Raw genomic sequence first — 16,002 nt, forward strand, 5'->3', positions numbered from 1 at the left:
TTCAGCTTAGAGAGTTTCCACCAAATGACACCCCAGCCCTCTATGGTGGCGGTGTCCCATATCTCGTTCATTAGAGCAGAGCCAGCAGGTCTTGGCTGAGCTTGGGGCCTGTGCTGGTTGGTGTTACACAAGAGCATCTCAAGAGTGTCTCTGCCCCGAAGAAATAGGGGCACAGAAAGGACGCAGCAGATTACTTGTTGAGCTAGGTCTGAAGCCCTTGTCTCCTGGACCCTAGCCCCTGCTCCTTGCTAAGGAAGACCCCCCGTAGGACTATGTATCCCAGGCTTAGCAGCCTTTCCAGCTTGTTCTCTAGCTCACCAACTTTGCTGGTTTGGGTGGGCATTGGTGGCTCTCGCACCCTGCTTTGAACCTAACTCTCTTTCCTCTCTGGTTACTCCAGGTGGGCTGTAAGGTAGCTGTTACCTTCTTCCTTTACTTCCTGGCAACCAATTACTACTGGATACTGGTGGAAGGTCTCTATCTCCACAGCCTGATCTTCATGGCGTTTTTCTCAGAGAAGAAATATCTTTGGGGATTCACGTTATTTGGCTGGGGTAAGTCACCACCGCTCTCTGCCGCTGGCTGGCCTACGGCACGCAGTCCTCTCCACTTGGCAGGGGGTGCATGCAAGGGCTGAGGAGCGGAGATGGAGAGAGGAATGAAAGGCTGGGGGAAGGGGCAAGCACTTGCCCCCCCCATACTTGTTTGAGTACATGAGCAAAGGAAAACTGTTCAAAATGCTCTCCACAGCTCACAGCCCAATTGCAACCAGAAAGACCTCTCAAAGGGCTGCGAGGCAGGATGTTGAAGCTTCGTGGTCCATCCTCCAGCTGTACCAGGTGGATCCAGAAAGTGCCTGACCCACCTGCGCTCTCCCTGGCTTACCATCATCCCCAATCCCCTCTGTAGGGCAGGGCACACGGGGCCATCCTGAGCTGGGGTCAGCCACCTGGAGAGGTTACTGCCCTCCTGAGCAGGCTCCACAAACCCTGCCTGGTCCCATCACAGCCGAGGCTTGCCTGGTGGTAGGGTAATGGGTTGGTTCGTTTGCATGGCTACTTACCAAGAGGGTCCTTGACTGGCCTCACCGAGGGGTGCACAGGGTGTGTGTGGAACCTCTTGGCTTGTAGGGACCAGTCCTATAAAGGCATCTTCTGGTTGACTTCATTTGCAAAGAGCACAAAATCCACCACTCAGACCTGCACAGGGCAAATGAGTGCCATTGAACTGCATAGGGGAACACCCTTTTGCACCAGCTGGATATCTGAGCCAGGTGCTCCTAAAACTCTCATCCTGGGGTTATTTGACCCCAGTGGTCTTTTCCTGCCCAAGGCAGCAGGGCTGGATTGGATGATCTCACAAGGTCCCTTCCAGCCCTAAACTTCTGTGATTGAAATGGCTGGAGAAACCAGGAGGACATTGAAGGTCCCTGTATGCACAGAACCTCCCTTCCTCAGTTGATCTGAAATACTCGGGATGCTGGTTTTCTTGGGCAGTCGAATGCCCAAATGAAGACCTTGTAGTAAACCAACTCAAATACTTGGAAAAATTCTTCCTTGCAAGCTTTCGGGTGCAAATACCCTTCATCAAGCTGAGGAAGCATCTGCAGTTGGTGTGTGCTCTTCCTGGATGGAATGAGTAGAAATGAATGAAAGAAATAGGAATGAATAAGAAATGCTTCCTCAGCCTGACAGAAAGGGTATTTGTACCCAAAAGCTCGCAAAGAAGAATTTTTCCAACTATCCGAGTTGGTCTAATAAAAGATATCAGACTTACCCAAAGACCCTTGTCTGCTGGTGTCCTTAGACTGCCACAGCTACGACCTACACCCCTGAATGAAAACCTGCAATTTGTAGGGAAATCGTTCCTTTTTCCCCCTTGGAGCAGGGCATGAGGGGCGGGATGTGGGTGCAGAAGAGCTGTCATTAGCGGACAGCTGCTTAGATGCAAGTCAAGAACGCACTCTTGTTCACATCTGGCAGCAGCGCTGGTCTGACGGGGCTAGGCGGGGAGTAGTGAGGTGTGTTTCATTTGAGGGTGAGGTAATCGCTGCCTTCAAGTGTCTGAAGGTGTCAACGCTACAGGAGAAGAGGAAATGTTTCAGGTGATCCACAAGGGCACATTACGGGGAATAACGGGGTGTGAGTGAGCAGCGGAGCAGGAAAGCATCTTCATAGCAGTGTCCATGACACTGTCTCTCGAGGGAAAGAGAGCAGACCTATATTTTAAAATGCAAAGCCCAGAAGAATGTACTGCAGGCACCGTCACGATTGGCAGTGTATGCAGTTGACCTTTTCCCCCTATGATTTATATCTGAATGGAAGTCCCAGCTAATTAGATCCTCAATCTACACAGTGAGACAAAACTGGTTTTCCTCAGAAAAGGTTGCACATGATGCATTACCCCAGGGCCGTCTAAGTGGCGGCCTATGAGTGAGTTAACTGCAACCCAATGGGGTCATTGGCATGACTCTAGAATCCAGGAGGCAAACACCGCTACCGCTTATCTCCCCCACCCCCTTGCTGACCACCGAATTTGGGGTCTTCATTTGCCATTGGTCAGAGGCAGGGGAAAAAGTGGAGCTAGTGGCAGTGGCATTCATGCCCTGAGCTCTGGAGTCATGTTGATGCAGCAGCTCCATCAGTCATACCAACCAGCCACCCCCTCTGCCCCTGCTACTGGCAATGGCCAGGTCTGGTGGCCATATGTTATGGCCCAGATCCAGCCAAATGAATCAGGCACCTCTGCACTAGCCAATAGGATCCCAAACAGGTCATCATGGGACAGTTCTTATGTGGGCTGGTTTGGGGCTGAGAATTATTTAGATTCAAGGTATATAAAAACACTTGGCTACCTAGAGCACATTGCTAATTGAGTCTTATGTATATTATATTGAGGGATAGGGGCAAATTTATCTTGCTGCCTGTTATTAAAATTAAACATGTGGTAAGGAGCAGATCTAAGGAATGATTTCCCAGTGCAAATGCTGAAAGGAGAGAGAGGCAGTAGAAAATAATGCTGCATGTTCAACAAAAATAAAATGTTGTTCATAATGCTAAAGAGGCTGAACAAAAAACAGTTAAGTAGACATTGGTGCCTTTCATTAATGCTTTCCGGCCACTGCCAAAGTATAATCATCTTATCAAGCAGACCACAAAGCCAAAGTCACACCTGTCACAACACTGATTGCCCATTCAGTTCCAAAACTCTGTGGTGTTTAATTAAATGCCTCTGGAATGAGAACACAGGATTTCTCAAGTGGCATTTGGTTTTGCTTTCTTTTGATTAACAAGATAAAATATGTGTTTGTGCGTGTGTGTGTGCATGTGTGTGTGAGCTTTGATTGCTTTGATAACTTTTGGGCACCCAGTTGGAGACCCCAATCCAATGCCTATTGAAGTCAGTGGAACAACTCCAGTTCTCCAGCAAGCGCTGAGCCGTCCCCACGCCGCAGCGGTGACTGATATGGAACTGGTGATAAGTAACCATAACATTCACATAGATACAGAAGAGACTTTTGCCCCAAGATCTGAGATTCGTTGCTTACTTAACCATAAACATCTGAGGGCTTGTGCTATTCTGGATATTTCCAGGAAAATATATACATGAAAAAAAAAACCCTTTCACCATAAAACAATTTATTTTCAGAAGGCTGGCAAAACCAAAGCGCTCAATGACTCTTTCTGATGTCACTTCCAGAGATTTATCTGTAGGAGACTTTCCAGTCCACATCCTGGTCTGGCTTAAGTCCATGTAGCTGTATTGAACTCAATTATGGAGCGCCTTTGTCCTCCTTGAAGCAGAAAAGATAGAGCACCGAATACAGGCAGAAGAATAATAATAGTGGCAATAAATTCCCCCACACTCTTCTAGTTCTCTGCAACTGTTGAAGAGAGGGAGTCTGGACAGGTCTTCAGGCATCATACCTGACTGTTTCGGCCAGAATCAAGATTTCACTTGCCAAACTCAGAAAGGAGGCAGTGAAGCTGACCTGGGGGACACCTACTTCAGCTGTTTGTCTAGGTATGCTTGAGACTGATAGCAGGGCAGAGGGGCATCCCTGGGCTAGCTCCAAAGTCTCATTTGTGAATATGGCACATACAGGGCATGTCTACACATTCATTAATGTACCTTAGATACTGCACATTTAGTTTAGTACTTGCTTAATAAACTAATAACTAAATGCACAGTAACTAGAGTGACTGCGCAGTAGCGCTGGTGCACGGTCATTTTGTGATGCTTACTGTGCATTAGCCTAATAACACTGCACGGTGGGCTATTAGCATGGTTTGTAACCGCCACACTATTGCGCAGTGTTATTAGACTAATGCGCAGTAAGCTTCTCATGAAGACATGCCCACAGAGGAAGAGTAGGCAGGAGAGGGTTGTGTGTCTTGGTGGCAGACTTCAGGGCATCCAATGCCCCCACGATATACAGTCTCACGCCACCACTGTTGCCCCAGCTGTCAAATCTGATATCTCATCTCATAAGAACATAAGAATTGCCATTGACTGGGTTGGACCATAGATCCATCTTGCCCAGTCTCTTGTGTCGCACCATGGCAGAGCACAGATGCTCATGGGGACAGTGAGCTGGGTCTGCCCAGGGTTTTTGCCACTGTTCCTCTCTCACTTGCAGCCTCCAGCATACTGGCCGCCTATACACATGCAGAGAGGCTGCTGTGTCATGCTGTAACTACAGTGCATCAGAACAGACTCGATTAATCGAGTCTACTGAAGTGTGGCAATTACCGTGCTACACCAGACTGCAGCGACATGTGTATCAGCATCTCCGCACTGAAAAAATGGCAGAAATGGCTCATTCAATGATCCTTAGTTAAACACCCCGCCACGACTTTTTAGTGCGGGGATGCTGATACACATGACACTCTGGGCACTTTAATTAAAGCGGCTCTTGGAGCCACTCTTGGAGCCACTTTAATTAAAACTCCACCCCCATTCCCAGACCACATGTATAAATGCCCTTAAAGTCTAGGATGCTCTGATTCAGAGGCCGTGCCTCTCGATCATATGGTCCATAGTCCCTTTCCTCCAAGAATGTGTCCAGTCCCTTTTTTGAATCTGGCTAAACTCTCAGCATCCCCCACATCTGGTGACAATGAATCCCACACTGCGACGACACACTGGGTGAAAAAGAACTAACTGCCTTGCATCCATTTTCAATTTACCCCCCGCTTATTTTGTGTTGTGAGCCCTCGTTCCTGTGTTGTGAGAAACAGTCAATACCAATCCCGGTTGACTTTCTCTTCACCTCAGCGTGCACGATATGTGGGTGTTAGAAGAAATGCACACGTGTGTGTGTGTATGTACCTAGATAGATAGATCGATAGATAGATAGATATGCATGTGTGTGCATGGCAGGAGGACACTGGCCGTTGGTCACCTCTTTGCAGGAGAGAGGGGTGGGGGGAAGCACCCTGTCTAGCATGCGATGCTCACACCTTCTCCAGCGGCAGGGCAGACACCTGACTTTATAGGACCTGCATTGTACACACTGTGTGTATTGACTGGGCATGCACAGCGCATACAATGTGGATACTGTAGAAGTCAATGACAGCACCCAGCGGAGCTCTGCCTGCGCCATGCTGGCCCTGCATGCAGGAGGGTGTACGCGCGCGTGCATGAGAGCTCCCCGCTCTTGGTGGCTTTGCCAGCTGCAGGGACCGTCCATCCTTTGTGCCACTCACTCCAACAGAGACTTGCAGGCTGACTTTGCAGCCACAGTTTCAAGCCTGGCTTCTTCTTGGGGTTGGTGTTTTTGGATACGCCTCTTCTGATGCCTTGGGCTTGGTTTTCACGGCTTGCAGAGCACCAGCTGGTCCCAGTGACTCTACTGGGAGCTGCGGGTACTCAGCAGCATTGACAACCAGGGCCAAGACTTCTCAAGTCAAGCACCTAAAAACAAAGGCACCCCAAATGAGTGGACCTAAGGTGCTGACCAGAGCAGGTCATGAAGGCCAGGGAGGACAGCTGGGACCCATCAGAAAGGATACAAAAGATCATGATCATGCAAACGGTGCCCTGTTCCCCCGGGACGAAGTAGAGGCAGAGGTGGTTGAGAAATGGGTTGAACATGCAAAATTATGTGCATGTCACAGTAATTTCAGTGACATGCATTTTAAGAGACCCTTTTTTTTCATTTATTTGAACTGTGTTGCAACATGTTTAGTGAAAAGCTTTGGATTTGAAAATGCTCCTTTTCAAGTACTTGGGGTTTTAATTTTCCTGCCTTCTCCTCAACCCCAGAGTTTTCTGCCCCTTGCCTCTTTCCCATGTACTCTTACAGTTTTGCCCTTCAGAAAAGGGCAGGGGAAAGAGGTCAAGTAAAAGAAGTATTATAGACTCAAACCCTGCTCTCTGGTTGTATCTTCCCTTGAAACAGATGGAAAAAAAATATCTTGTGAAAGTCTCCGTGTGTGTGAAAAGATGCGGGGGTTTTATTTAATAGATTCTGTTTGAAAAAGGATGCAGATTAAAGCTCAAGTACCAGTTCTAGAGTAAACTAAAGTAACTTCACTGCAGCTCATAATAGTGTAGCTGAGGACTGGCCCAATACTTTGCAAGTAGGCATTTATTCAGGTTTATTAAAGGATGTGCCTGTCTGATCCAAGGTCTGGTAAAAAGGTTCTTCTTGACTTCTTTGACTTCTTATACACCTGTCTTACCCTGGGTTCAGCAACCAAATAATTAAAAAAACACAATACTAGATAAAAGCATGAACACCCACATCTCTAAAATGAAATACAGCCCAGGTTGCCCGCAGTCAGACAACCAGTCCTTTTTAACATCAGCTATTGGTTGTAGTTGTAGAGCTGGGTATGTACAGCAGGGTAGAAATGCATCCTTCTCATAAGTCCTTACAACCAGAGGAGCTCCAAGAGCATTGAATGTGGTCAAATGTTGCATTTTTTTATGATTTTTTCTACTCCAGTAAAATTTAGAGGCTCCAGCCAAATTCCCAGTGCCCTTGTGCTAGGTGCTGTACATTTACAAATGCCCAGCGAGCTAGAAGCACGTGCTTACAATTAAACATATGCTTCTGTGCTTGCTTGAATTGCAACCCAGAGAGCTCAGAGTCCGGCAGTGTGTTTATGCCGGTCGATGAGAAATGTCTTCTTTCTTCCTTTTTCCCGAAAGGGGCCATTTTATTACCATTTGCAATACCTGGCATGCATTGGCTTGGTAAGGGGATCACACGCAAGCAAAGCAGATTGCACCTGGCAACAGGATATATTCAGCTCCCTGGCAGGATATATTCTCCCACCTCTTGGAGGGAGAAAAAGTGCACGTCTCATGTAATTCCCTGAAGCCAGTTTGATTTCAGCAGAAATAAAGCGGCCCTGGATGCTTCACAGTTACTCAGCGGTGGGCCTCCCTTGGGTTCATTCATGTGATGGGTTTCTTAAGAGGCAAAGAGCTTCTCCATCCCAGACCAAGAAAAGCTCTTTTTGTTTCAAGGTGATCTGAATGTGATGGGTAAAATGTCAGGGTGTTTCAGTGCAGATTCAAGACCCACCCCTAATTATTCCAGTGGCTTCTCCATCACGCTCCTCCTCTTCCCTTCATCTCCTCCCTCTCTTTAGCTGGGAGAGGGGAGAAGATGGGGTAGGCAGTGTGCTAGATGCCTTGGCCAAGGCATCATTTGTTTTCTCTCTCGCCTGTCTTCCCTGGTCACATTAGAAGTTCCTTGGGACAGAGACCATCTCTTATTGTGCATAAAGACAGGGCACAGACAGACGGGGGTCACTGTGTCAGGTGCTGGTCCTAAATAGCCCACTGTGGCCCTGGATACAAATCCCCCCAGAAACCTGGAGTAGTTGGATTCACTGTTCTGCATCAGCCACCAAATACGAAATGGGGATCTGAGACTAACCCCAGGTCCACGTGTCCTTAAAGATCAGGGTGGGAGGAAAGAGCAGGAGAGACCAAGCCCAGCTCTGCTTTGCAATGGTCCTGATAGAAGACATTGCTTGTCAGGGCCTTCCCTGTGTGCGGGCTTCGCTGACCTGGGACAGGCTCCAAGTCGGGTCTGTTATATAAACACCCTAATAATATCGTCCCAGCTGTTGCAGGAGCAACCAGAGGGTCCTTCAGTTTGCTCCGGTCCTCTCCCCTCGGGTTGAGCTCGCTCGATGCTGGTCATTCACGAGTGCTTTCTTGTTTGCAGGTCTCCCTGCTGTATTTGTCATGGTGTGGGCCAGTGTGAGGGCCACTCTTGCAGATACCGAGTAAGTCCTGGCTGGCTTCTGTCTTGCTTTCTCCTCTCCTTGGGCAACGTCTTGGCTGCGTTGTTTTGGAGAAAGGTTTGCACAGGGGAAAGGAACCAATGCATTGAGTTTTCAACTGATCTCAAAGGCTCAGCAGTAGCAGATTGCACCAATATGATGAAAGGGAGGTAAAATTCACTCTGTAATAAGACATGGCCTATGCAAAGCTGTCCCATACAGCTTGCTGAACCCTAGGATTCCCCACCCTTGCCAACACCGCTTACCTCCCGAACTCACCCAAGAGCAGGCTGGGATGGTGGAGTCTCATCCATAAGACTGGAAACAAGACTTAAGGAGTGTAAAAGGGGTGGCACTGTGAAAGCTGTAAAGTAAAGGTGCCTAAACATGAGCAGCGAGGCTGCTCCGACGTGCTCAATGAATGGCTCAATTAATCGAGTCTGCGGGAGCGTGGCAATTACTGCGCTCCAGCGTCTCTTGTATCAGTGCCCCCACACTTCAAATGGCAGGGGCGCTTTAACTAGAGTCCATCGAACAAGCTTTAGTTCATACACTCCCACTGCCATTTTATAAGCAGGAGGACACTGATACACGAGGTGTTCTTGGTGCTTTAATTAGAGTGGCTCTTTTAGCTGCTCTAATTAAAGTGCATCACCCACCCACACGCGCACACACACACACACACACTCCTAGAGCACGTGTATAAACACCCTACTATTTTAAATGCATTTAGAACTGGGCTCCATTGGCAGGAGCGGTGCCACCAGATCAAGGGAAGTGATTCATCCCCTCTATTCAGCACTGGGGAGGCCACATCTGGAGTCCTGTGTCCAGCTGTGGACCGCCCACCACAGGAAGGATGTGGACAAGCTGGAGAGAGTCCAGCGGAGGGCAATGGAAATGGCTGTGGGGCTGGGGGACAGGACTGGTGAGGAGAGGCTGAGGGAACTGGGCTGACTGAGTCTGCAGAAGGGAAGACCGAGGGGGATTAAATAGCAGCCTTCACCTCCCTGCAGGGGGGCTGCAAAGAAGATGGAGCTGGGCTGCTCTCAGTGGGGGCAGATGACAGGACAAGGAGCAATGGGCTCAAGCTGCAGCAAGGAAAGTTGAGGTTCAATTTAGGAGAAACTTTCTCACTAGGCAGGTAGTAAAGCACTGGAACAGGTTACCCAGAGAGATGGTGCAATCTCCATCCATGGAGGTTTTGAAGACCCAGGCAAACAAAGCCTTGGCTGGGATGACGTAGTTGGGGTCCGTCCTGCTTGGAGCAGGGGGTTGGACTGGATGTGACCTCCTGAACATCCTTCCAGCCCTCTATTTCTATGATCTGTGACGAAGAATAAATGGTCACCATAGCCAGAGATGCCTTCTAATTCCCTCATAACTGATGGGTCTGGGGCCGGGATGGGCCTGTTGATATGCAAGGATTGGACCATCCCATTTCCAAGTCTGAGCAGCAATCAGGAATGTCTCTTCATCCAGATGTGCACTTGCTGATGTGGTGTCCATGTCTCCCCAGGTGCTGGGACTTGAGCGCCGGCAATTTAAAATGGATCATTCAGGTGCCCATCCTGGCAGCTATTGTGGTGAGTACAGGCTGGCATCCACCTGGCATGAGCTGTGCATGTAGGAGCCACGTCGGCTTTTGTTTCTGGGGGAAAGACTTATCATGCTTCCCTGACCCCAAGCAAGGAAACGAAATGATGGCTTATGTTGGGTTTGGCAAAAGTGACCAGTGATTTGAGAGGGTGCTTCAGCTTGTGGAGCATGCTCCTATTAGAAGAGGTCTCCTTCAGTGTGGGACTTAGGGTCTTTATCCAAAGCAAGCCTTTGTACTGGTGCTGTTTGCTCATCCTGAGTTTCTGCTCTGGATCCGGGAAGGACCAGGAGTGTCCCAGAGATCGGTTGTTATGGGAGAGGTCAATTAAGCCCCATAACAGTCAATATTGGGCAGTCCCTGGTGTCCTTCACCGAGTGTCAGGGAAGAGCGGTACCGTGTCCCAGACGGCACATCAGAGCAAACCGAGGTTATGTAAGGGGCACCCACAAGATGCCAAAATGGCCCGGTTATGGAAAGAGTTATGGAGCTGGGGCTGCTCAGGCCACGTAGTCACGCTTGTCTTCTCTGGATCGGGGCCTTGGTTCTCCTGGGAAATTGGTTTCAATCCATACCATAGAAAACATCTTTGTCTCTTCGCCCTCTCTCTCCCTTGCTTCCCTTCACAACTCTCTCGTGATAGGCAGCCTATTTTCCCGACCTTTCCATCCTAGTCTCTTCTGTGCATTCACGCACCATGAGCTGGACCCTACTGAAGCCAATGGGAATTGTACTCCTGACTTCAGGATGCTTTGGACGTGGCCCTTTGGGACTCTGTTCCCCCTTATAAAAGAGGGAAACATTGGAAACAAACCAGCGCGGGTGGGAAGAGAGTCAGACCGTCGGCCGGCAAATGCCAGGAGAAAACCTCCTGCAATAAACAGGCCGATGCACTTCATTAGTCGAGGTGGCACGGGGAGCTTTTTTCTTTGTCCTCAGGAAGTCAACTTGATGGAAAGTCTCCACCTGGATTAAGCCATTCATGACATGCATTGGGTGAGGAGGGGGGGAACTAATTGCCAAGACCACACAATGGTCACTGGAAAATAAAAATGTAGAGAAAGTTCAGCTAGTTCAGGTGGCTGATTGCCAGCAACCTCATTGCCTTTAATTTAAAACCTAATTAGTAGAAGAGACAGAGCCAAATGGAGACTTGTCCCCAGTAAAGATAATGTTTCTCCAGGAAGCTCTGCCCTGCCTGTGCTCTGCTTATTCACAAATGCAACTATTTATCATGCAAACATATTCTGCAGGTCATTTCTGTTTAATCTCAGCAGATTCCTCCTGCACGCTTGGCTGCTTCCTCTATTCCCACACTGGCTTGTCGTACATTTCTGGACATCATCTTGCATTTACTGTATCTGCTTGCAGTGAAATTTCAGCCAAAGGAGCTTAAAAGCCCTCCTGTACCTTGGCAACTTGGAAGTCACTGAGTTATCTGGAGTTCTTTCAAGGGGTTGTTCATATTTTAGGATTCATAAGAGGACTTTCCTTACTGACTTTGAACTGTGTTCAGCTTCTCTGGCAAATGTCTAATGAGATCCAGGAAGCTGATGCTAGGTAAAAGGTAGGTACCGAGTTTGAACGGTGAAGGGAACTGAGCAGCCTACCCTGGCGTACGGTGGAGACTCCGTCATGGGACATGTTCAAATCAAAGGTGGTTGTCTTTTGAACAGATCTGCTTTGTCCAAGCCAGAATGAATGCAGAGAAGTTTCATATCCTGTGGTCCCTGGGAGGTCAGACTAGATGGTCAGAAGATGAGCTCTTCCGGCCTGCTAGCCTACGAGCCCATGAATCTACGAGCATTTAATAACATATGAGCCTAAGCAGTGCCATACGAGGTCAGGCTAATTGTCCAGCTAGCCCAGTATCTGTCTCCAGCAGTAGCAGAAATAGATGCTATAGCGGGTGCAAGGGAGGGTATGGGGTTATTGCCTTGGAATTGGCACCATAGTTTCATAGTTGTTCGGGGCTGGAAGGGACCTTACAGATCATCAGATCCAGCCCCCTGCCCCTGGGCAGGAAAGACCGCCGGGGTCAGATGACCCCAGCAAGACGGCCGTGAGGCCTTTGGAAATAAACCAGCAGTGGAGAAAGAGGATGACCAGTGAAGGGCACCAGAGACACCAGCACTGGTCATGGTTAGTCCAGTGACTTGGCCGGAAAGGAGAGGCGGCCTTCTGAGGAAAGCACAGGAGTTGGAGACAAGGTTTCCGAGCAATATTCTTGGCTCTAGCACAAGCTTTCTCTGTGACCTTGGTCAAGATACTGAAGCAGGAAATGCAGGTCCTATTGAAACCAATGGCCAAATGCTCGTGGACTTCAATGAAGCCAGTCATTCCTTCATAACCTCCCCTGTACATCCGTTCTGTACGTGGAGGGGCTGCCTGAATACCAGGGGTCCTGGTTTCCTCGGATTTAAAAGAATCCCCAAAGTTTGGTTAAAAAAGTAACCCCAAATCCACATTTTTCCATGTTTAAAAGGAAACACCACTTTCTCTCTCTCTATATATATATGTGTGTGTGCATGTGTATATATGTGTGTGTATATATATGTGTGTGTGTATATGTGCATGTATGTGTGTGTATATATATGTATGTATGTATGTATATTTGTGGTGTTTCCTTTTAATCACGGGAAAATATGGATTTGGTGCAACTTTTTTTTTAACCAAAAATTTGGTATTTTTTTAAATGGGAGAAAAGCAGGATCCCTGCTGAATACCTATTCCTCTCCATCCTTGCTCAGTCTTTTCTGTTCAGGTTGCAGGTTCTGCTTGAGAAAAAACACTTGCTTATTCTTTGCTTCTACTAAGTACCTACCGCTGGCCTGGGCCTGGGTCTCAGGTGGGGGGCCTTACACTCTGCAGAGAAACATGTGCCAATGTCCCAGAGTCCCTATAGGTACCTCACCACTTCTCTGTCTCTGTTCTCACCTTCTGTCCTCAAAGTTGCTTGAAACATGAATAAAGGGAACTGGGTTGAGAGTGGTGGAGACAAAGAACAGACTTGTGCAATACAGAGTACCCCCCCTCCCCCATACACAACACAGCTCCCCGCATTTGTGCTAGCTCCCCCAGAACTAACTGTGGTACCTGCATGAGGCAGGGCTGCCCTCATTGCCCATGCACACAGCAAGGTTCATCGTTGCCCATGCATCATTGCCCATGCATTGTTGCCCATGCACACAGCAAGGTTCATCATTGCCCATGCACCGTTGCCCATGCATTGTTGCCCATGCACACAGAAAGGTTCGTCGATGCCCATGCAGCATTGCCCATGCACCGTTGCCCATGCACACAGAAAGGCTAGCAAAGATGGTACCACCAGAAGTGGCTCCAGCCCTCCCCCTCTGTGATCCCACAGGCCTCGTTCTGGAGGGCTGCGCTGTGTGGGGGCAGAGGCAGGTCAGACTCCAGGGTGGTTTCAGCTCACCGTATACAAAGCTGCTCCTCCTGCAGCCAGTTTGATATTTTGGGGAGTTGTGACAGGCAAAAATCATAACTATCTGTGTCCTGTCCTGGCATGCTCAGTCTCTTCTGTGAGGCTCTTCCTGAGGGCAGCAACCTGGTTGCATATTAGGAAAAGCTTTCTCACAAGGGGGGCGGTGAAGCACGGTATAGAAGGGCCCCAAGGAGCCGAAAAGACGTGGAGGCCTTTCCCGAGCGCTTGGGTGCAAGATCGAGCCCACAACAGCTTGATGACTGATTATTATTATTGTCACGTCTTTTCCCTTCTCTCTCTCCCAGGTAAATTTTATTCTTTTTATCAATATTATCCGAGTCTTAGCAACCAAGCTGCGGGAAACCAATGCAGGGCGGTGCGACACCAAGCAACAGTACAGGTGAGTCGCAGAAGATGCCCTGGGGTGAGAGGCCTGGGGGAAGACCTGTAGTCTCCTGCCCATGCACCCAGCATGCACTGGGGCTGCCTCAGTCTTCCCTACTGCCCTGCGTGATAAAACCCCTCCTGTGCCCTCTTTTTCCCTCCCAGCCCTTGTCTGCTCGGGAAGTGGATCCGCTAGTCTCTCCGTACAGCGCCTAGCACATGTGGTGTCATTGAATAAAAGCAAGCGCTCGCTGCCAGGCGGGGCTGGCTTGCGTAGAGGCAGCCCATTTATGCTGCTGCATCCCATTGCACATCGCTCCTTCCTTTTTTTTTTTTCCTTGTTTTTCCTTTCCCTTGTTTGTGAAACCTGGGGCCGCTCTTTCAATCAGCTTCCCAAACACCGCTTGCTGCATGGCAGCAGGCTTTCGAACCCAGCTGGCAACGTTGTGTGTCACGGTACTTCCCCCCCTTCCTTGATAGCTCGAATTGGACTACAAAGGCAAAATCGCCGAGGCCCGGCCCCTGCTACAGAGCTCGGCAGGGCTTGTCGTGGCTCAGGTTGAAATGCTTCGCTCCAAAACGGTCCACAGGGGAGCGAGAGAAATAATCCAGGGCCGTGTCAGGGCAAAACGCGAGGTCACGGCTACCATCGCGCTCAGCAAAGAGAGTTCAAGAGCGAGAGGTTTTATTTGCAAGCGGGGCCTAGAATCTGGCTGGAAAAGGCAACGGTTTGTTTTGCTGCCTTGTCGGAGCTGTGATTTATCTATTTATTTCTCAGGGGCTGAGGCTTGCAATTAATTAAGGCTTGGACGGGCCCAACTGTTTTTATTTTCGAAGCCCCGCCGTGATTGTCAGCTGGACGCCGAACGCGGCCAGGCCTCCTGGCAGCCGTGCCCTCCTCTCCCTCACTAATTGCCTCCATTTGGTGACTGCCGTAACAATTGGCAGGGACTCGCGCCCCTCGCACAGCATCATTTCCAGGCAGGGCTTGTCCCCGCGGGGACAGCTGATATGAACCCAGCCAAATGCGAAGGGCCTGTAGGCTGAGATGCAGCCGCTTCTCCCCTGCCACGGCCCGAGGACGCCTGCTCGATGCAGAGACGTGCCAGCAGCACCGCCCCACGGCACGTCCCGGGAGTCCCTCCCCTGGGCAGACCAGCATCCCGACGGCTTTGCAAGCCTTCCCCTTGCCCCCCTCCACCAGCTATGCTCATGCTCCGAGAGACCCGTCTTTTTTGCCCTACCTGGACATCAGCCATTTATATTTCGATATAAAGCGGAGCCACCCTCTGCCTGAAGAAGGGCGTCGGTGCCCAAAATTTTGCAAAGAACAATTTTTTTCCCCCCCCCAACGATTTAGTGGGTCTCATAAAAGATATCACCTCTGCCCAAAGAACCTGATCTGCCCTTAGTTACTAAGGACCTTAGTGCTAGATGGACAGGCCTGGAGACTGGACCCCACCATGAGCCACATCATGGGCAGCAAGGCTCCCGCTCAGACCTGTTCTACCAACTTGGGCCAAAGACAGGGATCTTTAAGGCTGAGACATTCATCTAGTCTCTTGACTTCCTCCACGCCTTTCTTTTTCCCCCGCAGGAAGCTGCTGAAATCTACCCTCGTCCTTATGCCTCTGTTCGGCGTTCACTACATAGTTTTCATGGCAATGCCATACACAGACGTGTCAGGGATACTTTGGCAAGTTCAAATGCACTATGAAATGCTGTTCAACTCTTTCCAGGTACGGTATGCTCCTCAGCTTTCTGGGCAGGCGAAGGGCAAGGTTGTGGTGCTGTGTGGGAAGGGAAGTAGACACCCGGCGCTTCCTATCTGATGCATTTGCTCCTCAACGTGATTTTTCCTTGTGTGGGTAAATTGTACTCAACTGAGGATACATGGATGTAGCTCTCTTAGCTTGAGCAACGAGTGAAGACCTGAGCAATGCAGATAGACTCAAGCTGGGGGTGTGGACAGAAAATAGACGATAGGAGGCTGCAAGATAAATTTGACTTTTTTTGTTGTTGTTTCTTTGTTTTTTGCAGGGATTTTTTGTGGCCATCATATACTGTTTTTGCAATGGAGAGGTGAGTGCCTTCGCTTCTTAAAGTTCCCCGTTCTTTGTAAGTTGATCCCAGATATCTACAGCCCAGAGCCAGGAGGACCCGGGTGACATGGCTCCGAGGGCTGGATTTGGCCCCTAAAACAACACCAGTGATCTAAGGCGTAAACCTTACAGTCAAGTCTATGCAGGGATACTTAGGGACATGGAGAGAAATCAACTAAAAGGCCGTGAAAGCTTCATGGAGAGATGTTGGTCACGATCTGATAGCGA

At 49.3% G+C, this 16,002-nt stretch overlaps 1 protein-coding gene across 2 annotated transcripts in view; it reads left to right on the top strand.

Moving 5' to 3' along the window:
* Positions 1 to 16,002, top strand: part of PTH1R (parathyroid hormone 1 receptor) — a 146,278-nt gene that overhangs the window by 118,663 nt on the left and 11,613 nt on the right. For both annotated transcript variants that reach the window (XR_016442410.1, XM_090047971.1), the window contains exons 7-12: positions 401 to 554; positions 8,189 to 8,249; positions 9,766 to 9,832; positions 13,594 to 13,688; positions 15,270 to 15,411; positions 15,713 to 15,754. Coding sequence is in view for 1 of the 2 variants with exons in the window: in XM_090047971.1 (XP_089904097.1) it covers positions 401 to 554; positions 8,189 to 8,249; positions 9,766 to 9,832; positions 13,594 to 13,688; positions 15,270 to 15,411; positions 15,713 to 15,754 (561 nt within the window). In the remaining variant the exon portion in view is untranslated. The remainder of the gene's footprint in view (positions 1 to 400; positions 555 to 8,188; positions 8,250 to 9,765; positions 9,833 to 13,593; positions 13,689 to 15,269; positions 15,412 to 15,712; positions 15,755 to 16,002) is intronic.

This window comes from Crocodylus siamensis, chromosome 5 (assembly GCF_052110815.1).
Source record: "Crocodylus siamensis isolate JL-2025a chromosome 5, ASM5211081v1, whole genome shotgun sequence".
Lineage (NCBI taxonomy): Eukaryota > Metazoa > Chordata > Crocodylia > Crocodylidae > Crocodylus > Crocodylus siamensis.